The sequence below is a fragment of the Urocampus carinirostris genome, chromosome 8, assembly GCF_059441175.1.
Source record: "Urocampus carinirostris isolate Australia breed hairy pipefish chromosome 8, RoL_Ucar_1.0, whole genome shotgun sequence".
NCBI lineage: Eukaryota > Metazoa > Chordata > Actinopteri > Syngnathiformes > Syngnathidae > Urocampus > Urocampus carinirostris.
In genome coordinates this window covers 25919578-25945140 of record NC_142356.1, presented here as the reverse complement: position 1 = coordinate 25945140, position 25563 = coordinate 25919578, and the positions used below count along the sequence as shown (strand labels likewise).

At 40.2% G+C, this 25563-nt stretch overlaps 2 protein-coding genes across 4 annotated transcripts in view; both read right to left on the bottom strand.

Annotated features, from left to right (window-relative positions):
• Positions 1 to 156: 156 nt before the first annotated feature.
• On the bottom strand, positions 157 to 717 carry percc1 (proline and glutamate rich with coiled coil 1). Its single transcript, XM_088342917.1, has one exon. It carries the CDS (start codon positions 715 to 717, stop codon positions 157 to 159), a length of 561 nt encoding a protein of 186 aa, XP_088199043.1.
• A 9509-nt stretch (positions 718 to 10226) lies between these two features.
• tmem131l (transmembrane 131 like) overlaps positions 10227 to 25563 on the bottom strand; it is a 39725-nt gene continuing 24388 nt past the window's right edge. Inside the window, exons 15-33 of one of the 3 annotated variants that reach the window (XM_088342115.1) lie at positions 24733 to 24802; positions 24532 to 24655; positions 24250 to 24319; positions 24062 to 24171; positions 23752 to 23955; positions 23504 to 23646; positions 23243 to 23432; positions 21498 to 21683; positions 20971 to 21120; positions 19866 to 20382; positions 18312 to 18427; positions 18069 to 18226; positions 17810 to 18001; positions 15812 to 15890; positions 15622 to 15725; positions 15402 to 15540; positions 13216 to 13286; positions 10830 to 10966; positions 10227 to 10762 (exon numbers count right to left, since the gene is read on the bottom strand). In XM_088342115.1, the coding sequence (XP_088198241.1) occupies positions 10442 to 10762; positions 10830 to 10966; positions 13216 to 13286; positions 15402 to 15540; positions 15622 to 15725; positions 15812 to 15890; positions 17810 to 18001; positions 18069 to 18226; positions 18312 to 18427; positions 19866 to 20382; positions 20971 to 21120; positions 21498 to 21683; positions 23243 to 23432; positions 23504 to 23646; positions 23752 to 23955; positions 24062 to 24171; positions 24250 to 24319; positions 24532 to 24655; positions 24733 to 24802 (3081 nt within the window). In that variant the 3' untranslated portion in view covers positions 10227 to 10441. The remainder of the gene's footprint in view (positions 10763 to 10829; positions 10967 to 13215; positions 13287 to 15401; positions 15541 to 15621; positions 15726 to 15811; positions 15891 to 17809; positions 18002 to 18068; positions 18227 to 18311; positions 18428 to 19865; positions 20383 to 20970; positions 21121 to 21497; positions 21684 to 23242; positions 23433 to 23503; positions 23647 to 23751; positions 23956 to 24061; positions 24172 to 24249; positions 24320 to 24531; positions 24656 to 24732; positions 24803 to 25563) is intronic. The other 2 variants (XM_088342116.1, XM_088342117.1) reach the window with 2 other exon arrangements.

Sequence of the window (25563 nt, the reverse complement as noted above, 5' to 3'; positions counted from 1 at the left end):
TGGAAAATTGAAACAAAGCTGACAGACAATTTTGGAATTATTTAATTAAGTATTCATGTACAAAATGTAATTAACATCACACGATTCAGATAATTTTAGGCCAGCAGAGAAGGCCTTGCAGGCTTTGATGGCCCACAATTGGCAAAAATGTTTTTGTCAATGCAGCATTTCGGCCTCGCCCGGGTGGGGGTCCCAGTTTGCCAACAGGTCACTAAAGTCTGGAGTAGAATCTTCCACCGTGTGCAAGCAGAAGTTCGTGTCCCGTGGTGGGGTGCCCCCCACCAGGGGTTCTGGCTCAGTCCAGAAACTCAGCGGTAGGTGCCGGGCGTTCATAGGGCGGCCCTGGCCTTTCCCCTGGCACTCAAACAACTCTGCCAGGGGTCCCAGCTCTGAAGACGGGCGCTTCTCTTCTCCTCCTGTGAGGCAACCCCCTGCTGGTTTGGACGGACCCCAGGCGGAGTCGCACTCGTAAACGTGCCGGGCTTCCCGCCGGCCGAAATAGCGCCGGACGTCTCTGCTGATGACATCGGCGAACCTCAAAAGGCGCTCGGTCGCGTCCTGGTGGTCCGACGAGACCCTGAAGTCCTGTGCGTCTTCCTTTTCAGATCCCTCGTCATCGTCGTCGTCTTCCTCCTCCTCCTCCTCTTCTTCTTCCGGGGGGAAGTAGACTGGAGACGGCACCCGGAGCTGGAAGTTTCGCATGATGCCTGTCGCCATCGTGTTGACTGACAGTCCCCTCTGTTAAAACGCCGGCGCTTTATATACATCTCTGTGTGTGCGTGGATGTGGTGTATGTGCAAATATTTGCATTGGTCAAACAATCTTCATTTACTTTAGCACCGGGCAACTGGGAAAAGGCTCTGCCCATTAATGGACCCTCTGCCAGGGGCACCAGAGAAAGTTGGTGTGCACACACACACACACACACACATGAATATTGACACACACATAGACAAACACACGTAAGGTTAGCAGGGCAGTTAAAAGATAAAAAGAGCGTAAAATCACATTTCACGCCATTTTGACTTCTAAAGAGCAAGCCAAATTTAGCACACCGCCAGCACCATAAAATCCTCTATTGTAACAGTGACGTGCGATGAAGCACAATCAGATTTAAAAATAAGCTGGATGTTGCCCTTTAACTCATTTTCAATGATCACAAAATTCAGCGTTATGATTTCGGAGGCAATAGATTATCACCCTATGTGTTGACTTCTTTAGAGATAATAATGAACCAACCAAGGGACGTCAAACTGTTTTGCTCTTTGGTCCGATCCTGACTTTCTGTTTTCAGCTCGGATCAGTAAACAAATGCCAGCTAAGTATATCAAGCTTACCGTAGTATTTTAGAATTATGCTTTATCATTCATGTTACTTTAACAGCCTACCCTACATATTATCTCTTCTAAGCATAACACATTTATTCCCAAACACTTGGAAAAAAATATTTGCAAGTTTGGAACTGAATCTGATTTGAAACTGAAACTGGTTTGTGTTAAGTGGATGCAGTTTTACAACTGAACCAACTCACCACACTAAAGTCAAACGGGAGATTTGAAAAGATATACTTGCCTTAATTGTTGTAGTGATTTGAAATGAATCGTAAAATAAATACAACATGAAAGTTTTTTGCATTACATTGGCAATAATATTAGAATACATCTGATCAAACTACTAGTCTGGGCCTACTGACGAAAAGAGTATACTCTTTACTGCCTATGGAGAACAGAGGGAGGGGTTTTGCATTTATTTAAAAAATGCTCTATCTCTTTTGATATAAATTACCTAGAGACTCGCTTTTTTCTGACAAACTCAGAAATGTATGTCTGGCTCGATACAATCATCAGCAAGCTGTGTGTTTGACATGCCTTAATTATATGAAAAGATTAACAATCCACAGGTCTTGACTGTATTGCAAGACACTGGAATGGAACTAAACATCTCAAAATGATGAAATACTGTTGAATAAAGGCAACGCTTCTTCAAATGAGCCATCTTATTCATTGATAGAAAGCAATATAAAAACTGTAGCATTGGGAAAAAAACATTATCCTATTATTAATACCTTAACTTTTAAATTCTGCACACTGCTCCTTTTGAATAAAAGCGTCAATAAATACGTAAACCTCCATTATGCAAGAAAAGTCCATGCAGCGATGAATACAAATTCTACATGGCGTGACTTGCTGTTAGCTTGCTAACAGTCTCATTAATTAATGCACTTAGATTAGGCACAGGCAGCACGGCAGCGCAGTGGTTAGCGCGTGTGCGGCACAGTTCTAAGGTCTTGGGAACTTCCTGTGTGGGTTCAAATCCAGCTACCGGACTTTCTGTGCGGAGTTTGTATGTTCTCCCCGTGCTTGCTTGGGTTTCCTCCGGGCATTCCGGTTTCCTCCCACATTCCAAAGACATGCATTTCAGGTGGATTGGCCGGTCCAAATTGTCCCTAGGTGTGAATGAGCGAGCGAGTTGTCTGTCCCTGTGTGCCCTGCGATTGGCTGGCAACCAGTTCAGGGTGTCCCCTGCCCACTGCCCGATGATTGCTGGGATGGGCTCCAGCACCCCCGCGACCCTACTGAGGATAAGCGGTGCAGCTGATGAGATGAGATGAGATGAGATTAGGAACAGACACCTCAGCCCCAAACAATAGAATTAGTACAAGCTAACGGCAAGTCAAGGACATTATTGTCCTAATGGAATATTAGTTATCCCCTGATTCTTATGTTTAAAAGAAGCAGCGCATAGACTTCATTTATAAGTTCAGTCAACGTCAACTTAATTGTCCATTATGTAGTAGAAAAGGAGAATTGAAATTAAGCTACTCTCAACCCAAACTGTCTAGAACAGGGGTGTCAAACTCATTTTAACCCGGGGGCCACACAATAGAACAAACATTCTCTCGGGGGGGCGGACTAGTAGATGAGAGAGAAAGAAAAAGAGAGAGAAAGAAATAAGATAAAGAGAGGGAGGGAAAAGTATAGAGGGTGGGACAAAGAGAGAAAGGGAGGAAGAGAGAGAGACAGAGAGAAAATAGAGAGAGAGAGAGAGAGAGAGAGAGAAAGAGAGAGAGAGAGAGAGAGAAAGAAAGGAGATAAAAGGAGAAAAAAGAAATGGAGGGGAATAAGGTGGGGAAGGAGAGAGAAAGAGAAGCAAAAGAAGGTAAAAAGACAAACAGATAAAGAGACAGAGTTTCAAAAAAAGAGAAAAAGAGAGACAAAAAGAGTGAAAGAGAGAGAGATAAAGAGTGAGAGAACAAGGGAGGAAGAGAGAGACAGAGAGAGCGAGAGAAAGAGAGAAAGAGAGTGAGAGAGAGAGAGAGATACAAGTACAGCCTTTGTGAGAGGCCCCTGGCTTTGGCAACATCAAGTGGCTATATTTCAACCTGCAGCTCGTTTTTCTCTTGCGCTTCTCTGAGCGTTGTCTCGCGGGCCGGATTAATCCTTTATCGGGCCTAATCAGGCCTGCGGGTCGCCTGTTTGACACCCCTGGTCTAGAAGATTAAAAAATAATAATAATAAAGAAATAAAACATTATGCTAGGACACACTGCACTAACAAACACAATTAGACAGTACGACACATAAATCATCAAGTGCATATGGAACTGTCATGATTGCCGATTGAGCGCAGCTGCGAGGGCTTAATTTACAAATACAGAATGGTAAAACATGTTTCCTCTGTGCCGTAGACAACCACACTTGCTATTCACATTCATCTTTTTCGACCAATTGCAGGCTTTGTTTTGCCCCGTTAGCCTATGCCAGCCTGTAAATGATAAAAAGGATCCGCCCTCTTTACCTCCGAATAACTTTAGCCAATAGTGATCGATTCAACTGATGATTGACACATCTTTTTTGGCCAATTGCAGGCTTTGTTTTGCGCCTTTGGCCTATGCGAGCCTGTAAATGATAAAAAGGATCCGCCCCCTTTACCTCCAAATAACTTTAGCCAATAGTGATCGATTCAAATGATGATAGACACATTGGTTAGGAAATGAAACGCCGGTAAATAAATCCCAGCATACACTGCGGACTACTTTGCGTTCGGGGGAAAATCTAGTCGGCGGCTGCTGCATTAGTTGCAAGACTTTGCGCCTTAATATTGATCCATAAATAAGGCGCTCTGTATTATAAGGCGCATGGTCAGCTTTTGAAAAAAATAAAGGCTTTTAGGTGCGCCCTATAGTGCGGAAAATACGGTAGGTTCATTTATTTGTAAATCTGCCTCACCAAACACAAACCTCACATCATTGACTATAATTTTGTCAATTTTTTTTCGGTTGAAGATTCTTTTTTAGATATATGCGCTCAATTGTTGACTCGTGCAAATTAGACTTTCAATGTATTCAACCCAAGATGTTTATTATATGCTTTTAAAGCATTTCACAAGCTCAATTTAACATATCAACAAAAGCGACGCTTTGCTAAGTCATAAACAGAACGAGGGGGTCAACTAAATCCACACAAGTCAATGAGATTCTGCTGCCGTGTGCGCGAGTTTTGTTACCGTTTGTGTGTCCGTGTGCGTTTGTGTCACGTATCTGGCCAACGCCGGTCATCAGTATCCCGGCTTCCGTGTTGATTTAAGGCCTCAAAGATCAATAGCGGCAATATGTCAGCACTCCAGCGTCTGATGGCGAACTTTACGCTCTTTAGGGCACACAAGCTCTGTGTACACACGTCAACATGCGCGCCTCATTTTTTTTCCATCGCTTTAAAAGCATCTTGTCGTTCTGAGGTGGTTTTATCGTCATCAAAAACAAAGAATTCAGCTTGTGTATTTTCTAGCCAGGTTGTGTGATTTATGACCCCTGGAAGCCGACTGATTAGGGGGCCACGAGACGGATAAAAAAACGTCAACAAAAAGTCATAAAACGATAAAATAGAAAAAAAACACCTTAAATGGATAAAAGATTTTAGGTTTTACCAGCATTTTCTTAAAATGAGAGTGTGTATTGTCTATATTATATAACGCATCCTAATGGTAAAAACTAAATTCATTTAAAAAAACAATATTGATATTGATAAAAAGCAAAAATACGTGAACTGAATAAACATGCTTTTTTGAAGATTGTGTTGGGAATTAAATATCAAAATGTACCGTTTACCAAATTGTTTGAATTAGCTATCTGACTCCATTAACCAAACACAACCTACATTCACCCAAAAATGCGCGCTCCTTTCTTGATAGAAAAGATTAGCAAGAAACCGACATTTTCACACGGGGGCAGATTTAATTACATTAACAATTTAACTAAGTCTACTCCATCGAATACGGCCGAATTAGTGTCGTCGGAGTTTCTGGGAAGCCTTCTCTCCCCAGTCCTCTAGCTTCTCCTCTCGGCCCACGTCTTTTCGCAAGATGGTGTTCTGGCTCCTCCCATAGGCGTCTCGATGTCTGTGGTTCTTCAAAATAACGGAGAGCGTTTCTCAAAACAATGCCTGCCGTCCTCCGTCATCGGGGCCTTTCTGCGTCTGGATGTGCTGACCATCTTATCAGCCTTACGTCCCGTTCCAGCAATTCCTGTAAACACTATTTACTACTAGGGTGCCCTGAACGTTCACTGCTCATTGAATGAAGCCACAGTCAGTAAATAACTACAGCATTAAACTCAATGAATGATACTTGTATTCAATCGTATAAAATCCTTTTAGTCAAATGTATGAAATCCTTCAATTGTCAGGCAGAAAAATTCGATTGATCTTACATAACATGAATGAATGGAAACTTTATTCGAACATTGAAATAAAAAACTAAACAAAAACAATAACTCGACAACAAAATAATGTTACATAATATGTTCGAAAAGGGGTAGTAAGAAGCAAATGCTTATATTCCCTAACCCTTCAACTCCCCTATTAAATACACCAATGATATAACAACAATAGTAATAATATTAATAATAACCGTTAAGATATAACAATAGCAACAATAACACAAAGTTAACCATAGTTCTAGACGCACTATTCCCAATCTCTCGTATCACTCATACCCCATTTTCTTCATCTCTGTATTTCGCCAGTATTTTTTTTTTTTAATTTGAACAAGTGAATAGTTGGACATTGTTCGATCTTATCTAGTAAATTGTTCCAAAGTTTGACTCCACACACAGACACAAAAAAACTTCCTGGTGGTTCTCTCCTTTGGGATTATGAATTTACTACAGCCCCTTAAATTATAATTTCCCTCTTTCCGAATGAATAATTTATGGATGTTTTATGGCACTATATTTTTGCTGACCTTAAATAGCAGTTGTGCAGTGAACATTTTTACTAAATAATCCAATTTTAATAATTTGGACTGCAGGAATAAAATATTAGCATGATCCCGCTATCCTACTCCGTGTATGGTTCTTATGGCACGATTTTGAAGTATAAAAAGGGGCTGTAGTGAACTTTTGTAATTATTGCCCCAGACTTCTGCACAATATGTTAAGTATGGCAGAACTAGAGAACAAAAAAATAAATACAATGCATTATAGTTTAAAAGGAAGTTGGCTTTATTAATTATTGAAATGCTTTAAGATACTTTAGTTTGTATGTGTCTGATGTGTGTTTTCCAGCTTAATTTATTGTCTATTATGACCCTTAAAAACATGATTTCTGATACAATGTCTATTGCAGCACCATCCATTTTTAGTTTAAATCTTGATTTGCCTTGCGATTACCAAAGAATATTACTTTGGTTTTATCGAAATTTAAAGATAATTTATTTATATCCATCCACACTTTTAGGTTAATTAATTCACGGTTAATACAGGTTACCAAATCAATATAGTTACCATTTGAATAGAAAATGTTAGTGTTGTCTGCAAATATTACTATTTTCAATAGTTTTGAAACATTAAAAATATTGTTAATATATAAATCAAAAAACTCTGGACCCAGGATAGAACCCTGTGGTACTCCACAACAGATGTCAAAGTATTCAGATGACAACTCTCCCATTTTCACATATTGCTTCCTCCCTGTCAAATAACTTTGAATCCATTGCAAAGCCACGCCCCTGATGCCATATCTTTTCAGTTTTTTTAATAGTATGTTATGATTAATGGTATCAGATGCTTTTTTAAGTCAATAAATACCCCAACTGCGTATCTCTTTTTTTCTATGCTATGGATGATTTCTTCTACTGCATCAACGATAGCCATTGTTGCTGATCTGTTTGCTCTAAAACCATATTGACTTTCATTAATCAATTTAGGTTTATCTACAAATTGTTCTTGTCAATTATTGTAAAGTTTCTCTAATATTTTAGAGAACTGAGAAAGCAGAGATACCAGTCTATAGTTTGTAAAAATGTGTTTGTTTCCATTTTTGTATATTGGTATAACTTTTGCTATTTTCATTTGATTTGGAAATTTGCCTGTTAGAAATGATAGATTACATATGTAGGTCAATGGTTTCACAATGCTATTTATAATTTGCTTAACTAGTACCATATTGATGTCAAAACAATTCATAGATGTTTTGTTTTTACAGTTGTTAATCACGTCTAAGATCTCTGATTCCGTAACCCCAGATAAAAACATGGTCTTGGAGTTCATTTTTATCAGTGACTCAAATCGCTTACTACTGCAACATGATACATCATGCAACATGAGCTTTACCGAGGTGCCCTGACATGATTGTCCCCTATCTTGCTCCTGTAGGTACCCATAAAAACCAAAAACCTTGTGAAAGGCAAGTGCCGTTTGGTCTTTTTGAGCCTCCGAAGTTTGTATTCTTATTTGTGCTTTTTAACACTCCTTTTCGTTTGCATGAAACAATACAGCGATATAAAGTGGTCTCATCATACACATTATCCCTTTAAGACTGATTGCTCATTGTTTGTTTCTCCCAGCTGGGTCCGTGTTTGTTGCTGCCTTGGCCCGCGGTTATCATGGCTGCTTATTGCATGTTTTCGGTTAGCCAGGGAAGGATTTTATAAATTTTACTATAAAAGATTTTATACCATTAAATACAAGTTACATTTATCGAGTGCAATGAAGATTTTCACTGAGTGGGCTTCAGGTCACGCTGTTCCAAATGCGGAAAGTTTCGGCTGGGGAATTTGGATAACAGGACTCTGACGAAGGACGTCAGGCATTGTTTTGATAAACGGTCTGCTGTTTTGAGTTTCTCCAGACATCGAGGCGAGGGGATGGAACCCACGTGGGGGTTTTCCTGGCGCGCCCATTGGAGGAGCCTTCACACCAGCTTGCGGAAAACCGTGGGCCAAGGAGTGAAGCAGAAGATCGAGAGAGGAGGCTTGACAAAGACTCGAGCGAAACTAATTCGGCCATATATTTGATGGAATTCACTTAGCTAAATTTTTTAAGAAATTAAATCTGCCCCTGTGTGGAAATGCCAGTCTCTTGTTCATTTTTCCATCAAGAAACGAGCGCGCATTGTTAGAATGTAGGTTGTGTTTGGTTAATGGAGTCAGATAACTAATTCGAACAATTTGCTAAACGGTACATTTTAATATTTATTTCCTAACACCAGCCTTCTGTTTTTTCCGCCGATCAGTACCAGTTCGTCCTAAATGGCAGCCGGCTAGCCTGCCATGTCCCAGCTGGTTTAGCCCAAGTTAGCTCTCTGTGTTATTTTAGCCAGTTTGGCTGCTCACCATTTGTTGTACAATTGCTGCACCGATCTGCAACAACGCCTAGGCATTCTCCACATTAACTAAAACTTAGCTTGAAGCACTTAGAACATTGTCTCCAAGTTATCATGCTTGCTAGGGTGCTGTTTCGAATGACGTCAGAGCTCAAGAAGTCAAAGATCTCGGAAAATAATTGGAATATACTAATGACATTTATACACACACACACATTACATAAATGTAAAGACTAAAGCTTGCGGTCATTAAAGGCAGAAGTGAGAAAGGCAGGCAATTTGTTGGCAGACTTTAGTGAAATCACCCATTAATTGTAGACCTCATGACACTATAATAAGACAATTTATGTATATTTGCTCCGAAGGCTAATGAAGAGAAACCCGATTCTCAGAAAGTCCTGCAGCAGACAATTCTATACTAAACGTCACCAGGGGAGCCGCTAGATGGCGCTGTGTAGCAAAGCTAGAAGGGGAGGAAGAATACTATCTACGGAGACTAAAAATAGACCAAACAGCACAATATTTCTTTAAAAAGAAAATTGCCCTGCTTTTCGCAAAGTTTTGGGTGGTACCCGTAGCATAAGATAGCAGACCATCAAGTCAGCCTCTTAAAAACATCTTGACAAGTACTGTACAAATATTCTAAATAACGTATTTTTGCCTATTATTTAAATCAAGTTTTTATATCACGAAGAGGCCGCTGAATAATACACACTGACCCTCTAAAGCTATTTATATTATTTAATAAATTACATTTTTTAAATAAGTTTTTATTGAAATTGTCACTTTCAATACAAACTTTTTTTTCAATTTACTGACGTTTGTGACTATACAGTGAATATTTTAATGGGTCATTTAAAAAAAAAAAAAATGGTAAACATACTTGTTTACAAATAATGACCAGAAACAGAAAAATGAAAACCAAAAATGTAGTTTATAAGCTTATGACAAGGACCAAGGTGGACTGTAATTATTTTTAAATAATTAACCAAAGTAGCTCTTTTATTTTGACAAAATATGAAGTTTTATTTTAGAAATACCAATGACATTTTTTTCAAACAAACTTGCCCATTAAGTTTAATCATCATATTGATTTTGTACGCTACTGAACAACAATAATAATGCGTTAGACCAGGGGCCAATTGTGGCCCTCCAGAGAGTTTCAGGTCCCTGCCTTAATATGAAAGTTAGAGACTGTACATATTATTTGACGACGAGATATTGCTGTATTCTGCTGTGCAACTGAAAAAAAATGCTAAAATTCACAAGTGATACAAACTACGGATATTCAAAGAGCACCTTTTTAGGGTACCCAGAGCAGCAAGATGCCAGACAATTTTGTAAGCCGAATGACATTTTTTAACCACTATGAGGCACTATTTAATACAAATTTTCCCCTTTAACTGCAGCCATAGCGGACAATAGGTTAATTTTATTATGGATGGTTTATTTTAATATTATAATGCTTTTTCGAGAGGGGTCTTGTCATGGTAGGGAATTTTCAAAAATTAGATTAGAGAAAGGTGGAATATACATCTTTTTTTTTGTGGAAATACGATTTGAAATTGAGTTTCAGAACCAAACATGTTGCTGAATTGATTCATTTCCAAGAAAAAATCTGGACATGTTCAAGTACAAAACTTTTTTTTTAATTTTCTATGATCAAAACTGCAAAACATCTAGAAAAATATACAATGTCCACAACGTTTGAAAATGGGAACAAAAAAGGAATATTCACATTTTCCCCATTATTGATAAAATAACTTTTTTTCTCGGTGGTATATCCATGTTCTATATGTTTTTGCAATAATTGTCATGCTCGTTTATTCCCTCCTCAGTTTTTTAAACGTCGCCGCAGTAGCCCGAGTCGTTGGAGAGCTGCGAGTTGGAGCTGCGGTTGGACGAGGAGTTCCAGATGTCGAGGTTCATGTGGGGGCCGAAGGGGTTGAAGCTGGAGAAGGGGACGCCGCCCCCGTTGGTGCAGGCGGGGGCCTCGACTGACTCGCGGGCAAAGGGCGTGTGCGGCGGCGTGACGGGCGAAATGGGCGCCGAGCGCTCGTGCTGCAGGTGAGCGTGATGGTGGTAGGGGGCGCTCTGCGGCGTCCAGATGGAGCCGAACAGGCTGGACATGGGCGACAGACTGCGGGTGCCTGAGAAGAAGGGCTGAACGACAAATCCTCGTTACCTGAAGGGCAACGCAATCGCAAAATGTGTTCAATCAAATGATCACCTTGGTGCCCACGCAGGCGGCAGAGTCCCAAGTGGAAGTTGATTCTTGGCTATGTTGCTCATTCCAGCCTGCCTGGCTGGCGGGGGGGACGCCGTGGCAGTCCTGTTGGGGAAAGCCAGCGGGGAAGGCTGCATTTCCTGTCAGAATGTCACATACGCTAGGATTAACAAAAATCGATCATACAAATAGTATTGTTATTTTATGTTTTTCAAGCAGAGTGAGGCATCTCTACATGAATACGATATCTGCTGACAGTCATTTTTGGGCAATAGTGCCTCGAGCGTCTGTATGCCGATATAAACATCAAGAGCGTGTACCAAAACTTCTCAAGTTCAGGAGGATCTGGATCCAACAATAAAAAAACTACTTGCATATCATGGCAGTAGATCAATAATGCACTAAAACTTAAAGAGAAAGCAATGCCAGACAGTTGAATGAAACTGAGTCTGACTCGCCTCGATGAGATTAGAGAAACAAGCAAATACAGTTTTTAATGGCCTGCATTGTTTCATTATAGATTCTATAAATCCTGATTTAAATCCAATTGCTATACAGTGGTGTAACCTTAAAAGGGGAGCTCATGCTAGAAAACCCTCCGAAAGGGCAAATTTGAAACCATTTTGCAGAGGAATGGGCCAAAATTCCACCACAGCGGTGTGGAAGATTACCAATTATCGAAAACATTTGATTTCGTGTTATCGCTGCCGAAGGTGGCCCAACTCGCCGTTAGTTTCAGGGGTCAATTACTTTTTCACATAGAGCCAGTTCGGTTTGTGTTTTCCTTTGTTCTAAACGAATGGAATCAACATTTCAAAACTGCATTTTGTATTTCCGCGGGTTGTCCGTGTGATTTTAATATCGGTTTGATGATCTGAAACCTTTGTGAGTGAGAAATCAGGGTTCCTCCAGGTCAAGGCAAGTTAAATGTAAGACTTTCAAAGATTTTTTAAGTACTTTCTGAAATAAAACAACAAAAAACACAAACATTTTTGGACGCAATGCATCTTGCCTGGTACACTATACCTGACATAGCTTTTAGCCATGGAGAAAAACATTCGTTGGACAGACCCTTCTCATTAAATTGTATCTTTTACATGGTACCAAGTAAACGTCTCTCTCTGAAGTTGTATAGTGTATTAAGGGTAGACCTAAGACATGCGTCTACTATGAAAGGCCCGACTGATTACCATTTTAACAGTTCTGTTATTGTGGTCACACAATGTTGCCACGAAAGTAAATTAGTGAATTATTAAAAAAGACAATTGATGAATGTTACAAATTTTTTTTTCAGTTCAAACATATCTAAATCTCATTAAAAAAAATTGTCAAAGCGGCAGCCTTTGCAGCAGCTCCCTGTTATCTCGCACTTTTTGTGATTTATTGTTTTTATTGTCTGCTTCTATCTTCGGTGTTTTTTGTCCCTTTTGACAACTACACTTTGGATTACTTTCTATCCTATGGACATGGGTTTTAACGCACAAAAATGCGTTCATTCGAGGAATCAACTCCTTGCCCTGAAGAATTCTCGTGCCGGCGTGATGAGGGGGCCGTATCGTGGCTGGAGAGCCGGAGCTAGCTAAGCGGCTAGCGGCGTTATAAGTCTTTCGGAACAGTCGGTAATCATGGTAAATGTGAACTCTCTACCAAATAAGACTGACAAACTGTGCTGGTAAAAAACATCAAAGCACACAGGGAGTGCGGTTTGCTGTGTGTTACGGAAACATGGCTCATGTCTAGCATTCCGGACGCTAACGTGGAGCCACCCGGCGCTACCCAGACCGGAGCTAACCGGCTTCAGCGCTGTTAAACAGAGACAAGAAAGCCTGCGGGAAGCGGAGAGGAGGTGGACTCGCTAACACGAGGTGGTGTATCCCTGGGCAAAGATTTCCATCTGCCGCAAGGTTGTCGAACTTTTGGACTAGCGTGTGACGACATCCACTCCGCTAAACTACAACAAGCACCCGAGGGCATCCTGTTAATCTGTTAATAAACAACAAAAGGATACTACTGGAAGTGTGAATTTCCTTATGGGGATGAATAAAGTTTCTATCTATATATCTTATGTGTTTTAGAAAATTGGATTCAAGAAATTTTAATACCAATCGAGGCCTTTTTTCTACAATATAAATTAAATGCCTATTATGATTCAAGGATCCCAGGGAACCCTGGAAATATAACACAGAACTCAGAGAGGAGGCACTGAATACTTTCTGCAAAGATTGAGGCAAATTCTGGAGAGTTCATTGGACAGTGCTTCTCGGTGCAGATGGACAATGACCCAAAGCATACAGCAAAAGCAACTGATAAGTTGTAGCCCTGCACACCATGTAAATGATGCTGCTGCTCATTAATGGATATGTGTGAGGTGCAAGACGAGGGGACTCACCCATGAAATTGCCATCTTCGCTGTAGACGTAGGGGTTACTGCTGTGATTGGTGGGGCTTCTCCATGCAAACCTGCGGCCATTCACACAAACCAAGGAGTCAAGTCATTCAAAACAAGTGCAATGTCAGCAAACGTTCACATTTTGATTCTGTGTATATACGGTATTTATGGAACGACAGACGAACAGCTAGGCGTAGGATTTAAGTTAGTGTATATTCTTAAAGGGACACTGAAATGTATGAACACTAGAGTAGATGGAATTTATTGTGTGGCACAACAACAAACGAGTGCTAAAAAGCACAACAAATAAAATAGATATTACGGAGACTCAAAGTGACCAGACCGCACCATAGGTGATCCTCGGGTTATGTAAAATTATTACAAATTCCTTGACATACAAATATTTATGAAAATGCACAATTATATGACAGATCATGCATTTTTTCTTAATAGAAAATCAACACCGTTTTTTTAATGAAATAAGTTTCTTTTTTTTTTTATTACTATAAGGCGCTGAATACTAATGGCGCTTTAAAGAAAACCAATTGGTTGCTTACATTTTCTTTTTGCATATTTTGCATGTGTATGAATTCCATAATATGTATTGGGACTTAATTATTACATCATTGTCACCAATGTTCCCTCTTATTTTCCACGGGTCTGAGCGTTCACACAAAGTCGGTGAGCAACGCTTGAAACAACAGTGAGCAACAGCAATCCCAAGTGTGGCAACTAAGTCATTATCAAACATGTCCAAAACTTCACGTTACATTTTGCGGAGTTTCCGGCAATACAAAAAACATTTTCACTTTTGAATGAATTGCCTATTGTATTATTGCAAAGGTTGTACGGCCTACAAACGTCATTGTTTTTACAACAATTCTTTCACGAGATTTACATTTCTTTTTTTTTCCTGTTGTCTTTTGTCGCATAATAATAACATTTTTGGGGGCTTATTTAGTCGGTTGCATAATACACAACTATATTTAATCACATTTTTTTAGTGGAAGTACAATGTTGGCAACAAGATTGAGTTGGTATAATTGGAAATTATTTGAATGCAACACTAACTTTTTATTCTTTTTCCCTGTTTTTTCTATTTTTTAAATTCCATTCAAAAAATCTCATTGTGTTTATTTTTTCCTAGCTGTTAATTTTTTCTTTTTGTTCTCGATTAACTTTTTTTCCTTTGTTTCTTTCTTTTCTTTTTTTTCTGGCTTTTTTCCTTCTTTTTTCTCTTCCTTTTGTTTTCTTTTTTTCTCAGCTTTTCAACTACTTTCTCATTTTGGTAATTTTTTCTTTTTTGTTCTATTCCCCCTTCCTTTAAGTCATTTGGTGCAGAATTTTACATAATACTTGGTTATATAAGGATGAAAGAAGCAAAAACAACCTGAAGGGCCGTTTAGGACCCAAGAGAGCCAGTTCCTTTTAGTGAACCGAGCCGAAGAAGCCGGTTCTCGCAAAACTCTACTGACTTTACTCAAATTCGTTCTACTTCGACCTTGACTTCCAAATACCGCATTTAGAACACAACGTCAGCGGAACCCTTGTATTTTTACCTTCATGCACTATAACTTTGACTTAATTTGCTTCTTAATTAGCAATTTCGAGCTCTAATTTTTGTGAGGTGGCTAGATTTTCTTGTGCGCGGGAAAGCTCTGGGTAGTGCGCAATTGCGCACACATGCAGCTTGGAGGGAACATTGCGCTGAATAGATTTTCTTGTGCGCTGAGAATGTGCGGGCAGTGTGCGATTGCTTAGAGGGAACATTGATTGTCACTATTGGCCAATCATGTTGCTGTCCTTTCTTTTCCACACTCTTTACCTTCTTTTTGTAACCTAGGTGATTTAATAAAACAAGGCTCAGGCGAGGGCTTTTGGAACAGAGTTGGAAATTGGCATCGTAATGGTGACTTGTACAGTTTTCTCCTGTTGTCTGTACAAGTACAAAATTCATTGACGTTATTTCTCCTTATTTGGAGTGTCAAGTCAAATCATGTTTATTTGTGACACCCTTCATCACAAGGAGTCTCAAAGGGCTGCACAGACCACAGACTATTGCATACTACAGACTACTATTACCCCATCTACTAAACTATAAATTCAACACTTTCATGCTCTCAACACTTTCATGCTGAAGTTGAAAAACAAAAACAATCAGAACTGTCAGGTTGCCGCCATCTTACCCGTTATACGGCCTGGGTGAGGTTGTCTGCGGGATGAAGGGCAGCGCTTCAGCAGCGGTGGTGTTGTACCGGAACTCGTTGGTGAGCGGAACCGAAGGTGCGGACCACGCCTCATCGGGTACAAAATGACCCGTTTGTTCTGCAAGTGAACAAATCAAGAACAACGAGTCAGCATAAAATGTCTGTCGCGCCTTTCTGGATCGTCCGGGTGCGCAGGTACCCCCTGTGTTGCGCTCCACCCCGGCGGCCACGGCAGCAAAACTTGGAGCGAAGCTTGACACGGATGGATCCGGACTTTGGCCCGGGTCTTTGCGATATGCACTGCTGTGTGGAACATGTGACAAATAGTCAAAGAGGGCAAAGCATAAAATGTGTTTTTTAGTGCCAAGAGGAGTGAGTCTTTGCATTACTTGGCGAGTTTGTAAGTGGGGTTCGCAGGTATGTAAGCATCTCGCTCTGCAGTGTACATACTATACTGCGTTGGGTCCCCTGCAAAAAAACAAAACCCAAATAAATCTTAAGACGTTAGAACAGAGGTGTCTAGGACAGCCAACAAATTTCATCCGGCCCGCAAGACCAGGATGGGAGCAGCACAAGAGAAAAATGAGCAGCATTACGTCATTAACCTGCAGTTTTAAATATGTCCACTGGATGTCGTGAAAGGCGCCACTCCCAAAGCAAACCAAGCACTGTAGCTGTATTTTCTGACCACCGTTTCAGTCAGAGAGCATTTAGGAAACACCCATCTCAATGTTCTTTGACTTAAAATAGAAGTCACAAAAGCGCCGTTTAAGGCAATACAACTACATTGTTGTGTAGTGAGTTTATGTCTCTCATTACCGTAACATTTGCTACAAAACTACGATTTTTATTTGTAGTGTTTGAAAATTATTGGTTAGCACCAGTTTAAAAAAAAAAATACAAAATCATAAATAGCACCTGAGTGTCTTCACAGAAGTTTAAAAAACATTTCGCTCTTTTCTATAATGGATATGAAATCTTACAGCAAATAAATTCATGTAAAGATTTCCATTAAAAACGGGAAAAAAAAGACTCCTTAAATCATTTACCATATTTTCCGCACTATAGGGCGCTCCCAAAATCCTTTATTTTTTTTTCAAAAGCTGACCAGACGCCTTATAATGCAGTGTGCCTTATATATGGATCAATATTGAGTCGCGAAGCCTCGCAACTAAGGCAAGCAGCTGCCGACTTGATATTCCTCTGTAAACGAAGTAGTCCGCGGTGTGTATGTGTATATATATATATATATATATATATATATATATATATATATATACACACCGGCGTTTCATTTCCTAACCAATGTGTCAATCATCATTTGAATCGGTCACTTTTGGCTAAAGTTATTTGGAGGTAAAGGAGGCGGGTCCCTTTTAGCATATACAGGATCGCATCGGCTAAAGCGGAGCAAAACAAAGCCTGCAATTGGCCAAAAAAGATGAATGTGAATCACACGTTAGGTTGCTCTACAGCATGGAGAAAACATTTGTTACTATTCTGTATTTGTAAAAAGGAATTATGGGGCTAAACAGACAGCTAGTAACAAGCAATGTCAATTGATTCAGATGCTTCTCGGCAGATTTCTTTTTTATTTCTCAGTATTATTGCGTGTTTTAAAGTGTTGCGGCGGTGAGAGCACTGAAAGCCAACCACTATTTTTACTTATGGTGCAAGAAACAAATCTTGAAGGATAGGAAATAAAAACCTGAAAATCGTCCTGAATTATATGAATTAGCGCACAAATGCACAACGAGGGAAACAACTCTCAGGTGTATCATATGATGAATTGGACTGCTTTTATATTATCTTTCTGGATGAAATTTCTGTTTTCTCCATTCTCCAACATTCATTTCGGGCACCGCGAGTACAAATTGTGTGACAAGGAGATAAAATCGAATGCCTAGTTTCGTTATCCTATAACTTGTGGTCCCGTGGGTAGGTATCGGCGCTCTCACTGCCACGACCTGGGTTCGATTCTTGCTGCAGACAATGTTTTGCGATTTTGTTCAGAGACATTTTATCACTGATCATAGCACAAATATGATAGTACACCATAAAACTTTGCAGTTAAGGCACAGGTATAAATACCATATACATTTTCAATCTTATCCACTGTATTTTGCAGTATATAAGGCGCACTCTGACATTTAGAATAGAATAGAACAGAATAGATTATATAATATATAGAATATTTCTGGCCAATTTGGGGTTTTAGGTGTGCGCCTTGTACTGTAAATTACTTGTCTGACCCCCGTGAGAGTGTTTTTTCTTACCATGCAACACCTAAACTAAATGAGTTTTATAAGGGATAGCTTGAGAACTTAAAAACAGATTTTAAATCCAAATTATACTTTAAACAAAAAGAATAGCAAGAAAGTGTTTACTTTTTCTTGATGAGGTAGCACAGGCGTGTCGAGCGTCCTTGTCACCTTCCAGGCTGCTGGCGCTGCTCCAGCTGCCCCAACTACCCCTGCTGGCTCGCACGCTGCTAGACGAGCTCCCTGAATCCGAACCGGACTCGCAAGGGCGGCGCTCTGCCACGCACTTTCGCCGGCTGCGGGCAGGACACGCACCTACTGGAATCCATCAGTAGGGTTTAATATTCAAACGCCTACCCTTGAACTTAAGTGATGCTTTGCCCACCGTTTTGTCTGATGGAGCTGTCCGCACGCAGCCCCGGTTTGGACGTTTCCGTCGCTGCGGGAGCGTTGCAGCAGCGGTTTTTGCCGCGAGATAGCGCCATAGAGTGGTCAGGCTCTCGCTCCCTCTCAGGAAGTAGAAGCACTTTATGCTCTGGGGCGCTAGAAGGGTTACAAAGAAGACGATAAGACAGGGCTGGTGGGATATAGGAAGAAAAAGAAAGAAGAAAAATGACTTGTGTCCTACCTTGACACATTTTCAGATTTTCTGCGACTTTTCTTTCCCTTATTATTATTATTAATACTACTTGCTGTGTCAGCAATTGATGCCTTTTTCTTTGGCACTTTGCCATCTTCCCTTAACTGTAACAGAGAAACAACAAAATGTATTGTCAATATGAACTTAAATAATCAATTTAAAGGGGTACATTATCTAGTGATTCCTAGTTGTACAAAAAAACCTTTATTCAGTAGAAAAAAAAAATGCATTATATTAATTATAGGCAAAAATACATGAACTATTATACCAATGTTAATTTTTATAAATATTCATAGGTCGAGAAACTTGTATTTGTTTAACATAGTGGAATCCATACCTAGTAGTCACCACCATGTTTGTCTGCCATCTTGCTCATTTTGGCACTTTTTTTCGTCAATATAACACAATACAGTGCCATCTAGAGGTCAAATGTTACACAATGTACCTTTAAGAGTACTGTGTTCTTTTTTATGCATAATGTGTTTTATAAATAGATAGAAAAGACATGTAATACTGCATTGAATCAACGGATATGGCAGTCTGCAGGAAGTAGAAGAAACAAATATTGTACGTTCAGGCTTCCGAGCAGCAGTTTATCGGGCTGGAGGGCCGCCGGGCATTCGTCAATTCCTTTCAGGCTATGCTGCCACACTTAAAAAAAAACATTGTTCATGCCAACCAGGAAATACTGATCAAGTCAATAAGAGGTAGACTACGAAATATTTTCAATGAGCCTGTATGGAATCTGCTGCCTTCTTCAATAACTCTGATGATGCAAGATGTTCTCAAATTACAGGTTGTGATTTAGAAATCAAATATCTTCTTATGTTTCTGCTTCATTCGTACATACTGTGTCTATCAATTATTTTTTTCAGAAGCCTGCACTATACTAAAAAAGATACTTGCTCCTGAAAGAAATTTTACTACCCTTTACGACTTTGTAAAATACCCTCTGAGGGAATTCAATTATTACAAAAGTTGAAAATAACCACTTAGTATTTTTATACAATTCCAAACCATCCTTCTAAGAAGTTATATTATTTTGTTTCAAAAGAAAATAAAGTATGATGTGCTTCGTTGTTTACAATTCGAATATGAAGTGGCTCTTGTATTGCTGATTATTTCTGTAGGCGAGCATTTGAGGAAACAGGATGGGCACTTCATAGCTAATGTTACAAGAAAATTTTCCTTGAGTAAGCAAGATACAAGAATGTTTGTACTTTGCCAAATATTGATTGCGTTTAAATGTAAATATCGAGCAGTAAGTCCCTAATGTACGTATTTTTTACTGTATTGCACCTTGTAAAATAGTATTGAATTGTACAGAGGTACAATTTCAGAGGGCCCTATGTTTTGAGGTGGGTATTGCGTCGGCAGGTTCACAAAGATGCCTACCCTCCAAAAAACGAGTATTTCCAAACAGGTTGTACAATTTGAAGAAATGTGTATTCATTATTAATGTATTTCATGCAAAAGTTCATTATGTGTTAGCTACTCATGAGCAAATCCCTGAAGTAAAAAAGGCAGTTGCAAGGTACAGACCTGTAACTCAGCACTGTGCACTGCACCGGGCTCGTAGCGTTCAACGCGACTCATCTCCACCGGTTTGCAAAGCAACAGGCCCGGTCTTGGGCCCGGGCTGAGAGTGACGTTTTGCGGGAAGCCGGCAGGAATTTCCACAGGAAACATAACTGTTGCCGGCTTGCTCTCTTCAGCTCCAAAGTCCGCCGGCGGCTTTTTGGCCATCTCGCTGATGAAAGAAGGCTCGTTGTTGTTGCAGACGTCGGGATCTGTCGACTGCCGGGATTCTGGTGCCGGTTCCTCGAGTTCGTCATCCACAGGGGCGATTGGTGCCGTGACTGCGCAGGGCTTGTACTTGCTGTAGTAGAGCGACACTTTGGGTTTCTTCTGAGGCTGCGACGGTGTACCGGAAGAGCTCTTCTTGGACGACTGGGAACGCTGAATCGGCTTGTTGGACAGTGCCGGGGAGCCGCGTCCCTTCCCTTTGTCCGATGGGTGGCACGTGTCCACGTAGCTCTTGCAGCTGCCTTTGGGTTTGCTTGAAAAATAAAAAAGGCAAAATTAGAATCGAAACAACATTTACCGAGACCCCTTTCTACTTCGCGCTTAGGTTATCGCTGGTTCACTGCTTCAAGGATTTTGAATTGAATTGTCATTGATATCAACATGTTGTGTATTGTGTTTTGCAGCAGACAGCTATCATGTGGGCATGTGGGTGGACTGCCTGTGTGCGCGCAACATTTATCGGCTGGTGAGTGCTGTCAGGCAAACAACAGTGCAGGGATACCTGATGCTAGCATGCTACTAGCAAGCTGCTCTCTAAATGGCTTTCTTACACTGAAAGGAGTAGCCCTCCAATTTTGTTGATAACAATAAAGACCAATTTTTTCCATTGCAATTCTGGGTTCTGCGTTTTATATTTGTTATTTTGTCACATTCGTATACTCTCATTCGGTAAAGACATAATCTCAGGGTAAATTTGACGCTCGGGGGCTTTTATGAAAGGGCGTTGCTACTTTGCGGATTTTTACGCTACGTGGGGGTTCTGGTCCAATAACAGAGGAGTTACTGTATTCTGTGAGACTAGGAACAAGTCAATGAATGAATGCATAAAGGAAAAGCCTACTTGAGGCCATTAGGTGTGATGTTGTTGACAGGGCCATTGTCCCGGGATAAGTTGGAGTTATGGTTGCTGCGAATGGCCGGCATGGAGAACTCGCCGAGGATATACTGTGCCTGACGGAAGGCCATCAAGCACACGCCGAACAAGGAGAAGCTGAAACGATACAACCACAAAAGTAAGGACAAAAAAATGAGTGATTTTGAGTTATTCAGAATGTGTGTTTATTGAGATAAATTTGAGATTTTATGTATTCTTATCTAGTATTAGAACTGATTGTTTTTGTATTTTTAATTCAGTATTTCACAAAATCTCAGTTTCCAAATACTTAATTAAGTTACAGATATATGTGAAAATAGGTACACATTTTGGTACCCTAATAATTAAACGCAACGAAAATACTGAAGTAAAATGAGAGGAATCATAGTAGATTGTCCCTCTTGCTAAACAAACACTGGGAATATGTTCTGCCTTTGCAAGTTGAGATTAATGCTACCTCCTAAAATCAACCTAAATACAAAACAGTAACTCACCAGGTGAAGATAAGCGTAACCACCCAAAAGGATTCCTCCCAGCTGGGGCCGGGAACAACCTGAGCACAGAGGGGTAACATGTGGTGGGGCAGCGTTACGTTGAGGGTGAAAGCGAAGGTGGTGCCGCGCGAAGTGACCAGCACCAGGTCGCGGATCACCCAAGAAGAGGTGAAATCGGGTGTGAATCTACAATTGAGAAAAATTCAAAAGAATTAGGTCCATAATTTGAGGTGATATAACAAAGATCAAAGCCTAAAGTACACACTGGGAAGTGGGGGTGGTAGATATATATTTAATAATTAAATGAAACTAGTTAAGAATTTCTTTGTCATTGCTATATTATAACAATCATTAATAATGCACAGAAAAAATGAAAAGCCCCTATACATGATTATATTGTCTTATATAGCAGTTTCAAATTTTTGGTTTGAACAAATTTATTGACACTAATAACAGAAAACAATCATGACAATCTCAACAGCAATTAAGCACATTCACAATATTATATTCCAATATGACGTTTCAAATTATTTGACTTTTTGGTTCAGTGTTGTCATATTCTAAATAAGAAGCTGGGGCCTGATCAACCCCAGCTGGGTCACCTTGGTTAGAGCATGATGTCTGAAAGACCTGAAAGACTCTGTGACCCGAGGTAACATCACTGATGATGTGTACAGGTTGCATCAGTTGATGTATGTTGAAAGTTTTTTTTTTTATAAAACTCATATATATTACTTATGAGACTATAAAAAGGGAAATTAGAAATATAATACTCAAAGGAAGATTGTGCATTATTTAGCGCCCCCTATTGGTTAAAAAAAAATCATCAAATTTAATAAAAAATGATTGATTTGAATAAAAGGCACAAATACATAAAGTATCATAAAAATGTGCATTTTTAAAGGAGGGGGTTTGTCATTTGAGGTGTCCATAAAAAAGTTAAATGTAAACAATGTCCATCTGAGTTCAGAGAGACCTTTGCTTTGTCTTCGGCTGTGCCTATTAAATGTTATCTTAGTTTTAGCAAAGCTGTTTGAGGCAGAATACATTAGGCAGGAAGAATGGGGCCTCAGGGAGTGCTGGAAATTGATGTCATCCTGTCCCTGCATTTTTGTTTGTTTGCATTTGTTAGTGTAGCATGAAAATAGTTAAAGGAAAGGTGTGCTTCAAGTACACTCCAAACATCAACCCAAACCCCCAGAAAGATGAAAAAGGAAGAGTTTATTCGAGTGCGTCTAAGAAAAATACAGTATTAGTACGCGCATCATAAATTGAGGCTTCAGTGATGACAAAAGACCAAATGATGACAAAATATTCCGTCCAGCCCCTTAAATATTCATAGGTCAGGAGATTTTGATTTATTTGACATAACATGAGGCTCATCAAAAGGAAGCCAAACATGATCGTCCACCATTTTGCTGATAAAGTACCCCCCAAAAACACCTTTAATGAGAAAAATAGTGCAGTTTGGTTGCTTTGAGTCTTCCTTTTTTTGTAGTTCAATACTCGTTTGTGGTTGCATTACACCATACAGCGACATCTATGGGTCAATTATTACAATAAGTAGCAAAAACATCTTCTGTCTGATATCATAGAATTGTTCATTATTTCACTTAAATTATTTCTGATTTTTGTACAAAAACAAATTAAACGTAAGAAAAATGTACTTCAAATGCTTCTGTCAGAGGGAAAAGTGTTTTGGGGCAGTTCTAGAAAAAAAAAGAGAGGCAACAGCCAAGACTTACGATACAGTGATCTCCGAAGAGCCGTTGTGTTCGAGGCTGAAGGGACGACACTGCAGCACCTCGAAGCCGAAGCCCTGACACTTGTAACCGTTGACATTCATGGATGTGACCGTGAGAGGCAGCTCGCCGGCGTTCTCCACCTTGAAGCTTTTGCGGATGGCAAAGAGCGGCTTGTTGCTGCCGCGCAGGCCTGGAACAGAAACAGCACAAGGTTTTTTTGCCGTCACTTGAGACAGGAGACACATTTGGAGGTCAACTCACCGTCTCGGCACTCCATTAGCGTCGACTGAGGGACGTTAAAGCGCAAGGAGGCCCCCGGCCCGGGCAGCTTGCCCCCGACCCTCAGCAGCTCTTTGGCTCCGTGGCCTTTGACTGTTACCATGTCAAACACGGTCAGGTTGTTCCTAAGAATGAAACTTCATTAGGGATTTGAGATGTCCTCTAACCAATTTAACACGATGGAGTTAGCTGCCTTCAGGGGCTATTTTCCCCTAAGTTTTTTTATCTACCTGATGATGAGGATAGTGGTGGTGGGTTTGTGTTCAGACGGCGTATACACAACAGCAACTTCCTGGGAGGCCCAGGGCTGAAGCAGCAGGCGCAGGACCCCTTTCCCCCTCAGGTTCTCCGCTTCTTCACCCACCTTCGGAGGGGCACTCAACAGAGAGAACTCCGCAGTGCTGAAGTTGACTGCCAGGGGGCTTATGTTAAACCTGTTCAACAAAAAACAGCCACAAATTTTGACTCTAAAAGCAACAAAAATACACCCATAAACATTAAATTACAACATCTAGAGGGCCTTATACTCTTTTACTGTACCATTTGGTGAGAATGTCTAAAGCCCCAAGTGGGGAATGATACAAAGAAAGAATCTGGATTTCCACAGAAACCACAGCTGAAGAAGGGTTCTTCAGGATCAACGTTTTCACCTATAACACATGTTATTTTTCAGTGTTTTTCATTTTAAGAGTCAAGGGTTAAAGGTGACTGTTCAGAAAGTCGCTTACCTTGCTCTCATTGATGGGCGTGGCACCAAAGTCCAGAGGTGAGGATTTCTCCATATGAAGTCTGGGCCATCTGGCAATGAGTGCACACCAGTTAAAAGAGCATAATGAATAATTATTGTGCCTTTTCAGCTTTACTTCAATGCCCAGCACGCACCCATTTTGATACGATAAGGGGCATTCTCAAACGTGTGTAAGAGTTTCACATATTTGTTGTTAATAATAAAACATTAGGGCTGGCCAATAAGTCATCAAGCATTGATATTTTCCTTTTTTGAAACTGACCTGCAAGGAAGTTTGTTTTTATGGTTCTGCCACCGGGAGAAGAGTTGGCCGGCCAGCTTCCTGTCCACCTCCCAAGACAGGTGATAGAAGTCCGGCAGAAGTGTGCGTTGCCACTCCGCACGAGCTGTGCAGAGTTACATTCGACAGATGTTGGAAATGACAACAAGAGTACTATTTTCAAAGTTTATTTTGACCTCTCACCTGCTTCGGACAACTTGAGCTGGCAGGGTCGTCCACACTCTTGCTCTGACTCAAACGCCAATTCTCCCTGCTGAAATAGTACAAGTACAAATATATGGGCAAAGAGAAAAGGCCTGCTTCAGGAACAGTCCAAACGGCAACCCAAACAATGACAGTTGTGTACAATTTGCTGGCTTGCATTAAGTGATTGTAGAAAAAAATAGAAAAACAAGCATTTAGATAAAGATAATACGCTTTCTGCAGACAGTTAATTGCTGTATGCACTACCTGAGAAAAACGGCAAAAAAAAAGTAATTTTTTTACAAGAATAGTAAGTAGTTTATTTTTTTCGGGAGGAGATATCCATTAAATCCCCGTGCTTGATTCCAACTGGCCTTGTGACTTAGTATCAATCCTGCTAGGTGCCTGAACGTATCCTTAGTTATCCAAAATTTGGTCAAGTGTATGAACAATTTGCTAATTCACAAGATCAGTGCACATTTGGTTGGGCAATCCAGTTTCCCTGTAGACGAGGCATGTCCAAAGTCCGGCCTGTGATCCAATTTTTACTGGCCCGCGGTCGCTTTCATAAAATTAATAATATGTGGCCCGCCAGTAAGTTGACCGCAGTATAAAATACATTTGTACCAAAAAATAAATGAAAAAAATTAAGATACAAAGTGAGAATTTTAGCCAGCCCCGTTTCCAAAATAATGACTGTAAATAAAAAAAGGGAAGTTGACTTTAGGTGCGGATGATTCCAGGGCAAGTGGAAATTTTAGTTTTTTTTTTTTACAGAAATACGAAACAGCTGATTCTGCCGAATTTGCCGAGAGATAGACTGTTTTCAAA

Bases quoted from the DNA above. Each gene is read 5' to 3' on its own strand.
- percc1 (XM_088342917.1), bottom strand. From the start codon at position 717: ATGGCGACAGGCATCATGCGAAACTTCCAGCTCCGGGTGCCGTCTCCA.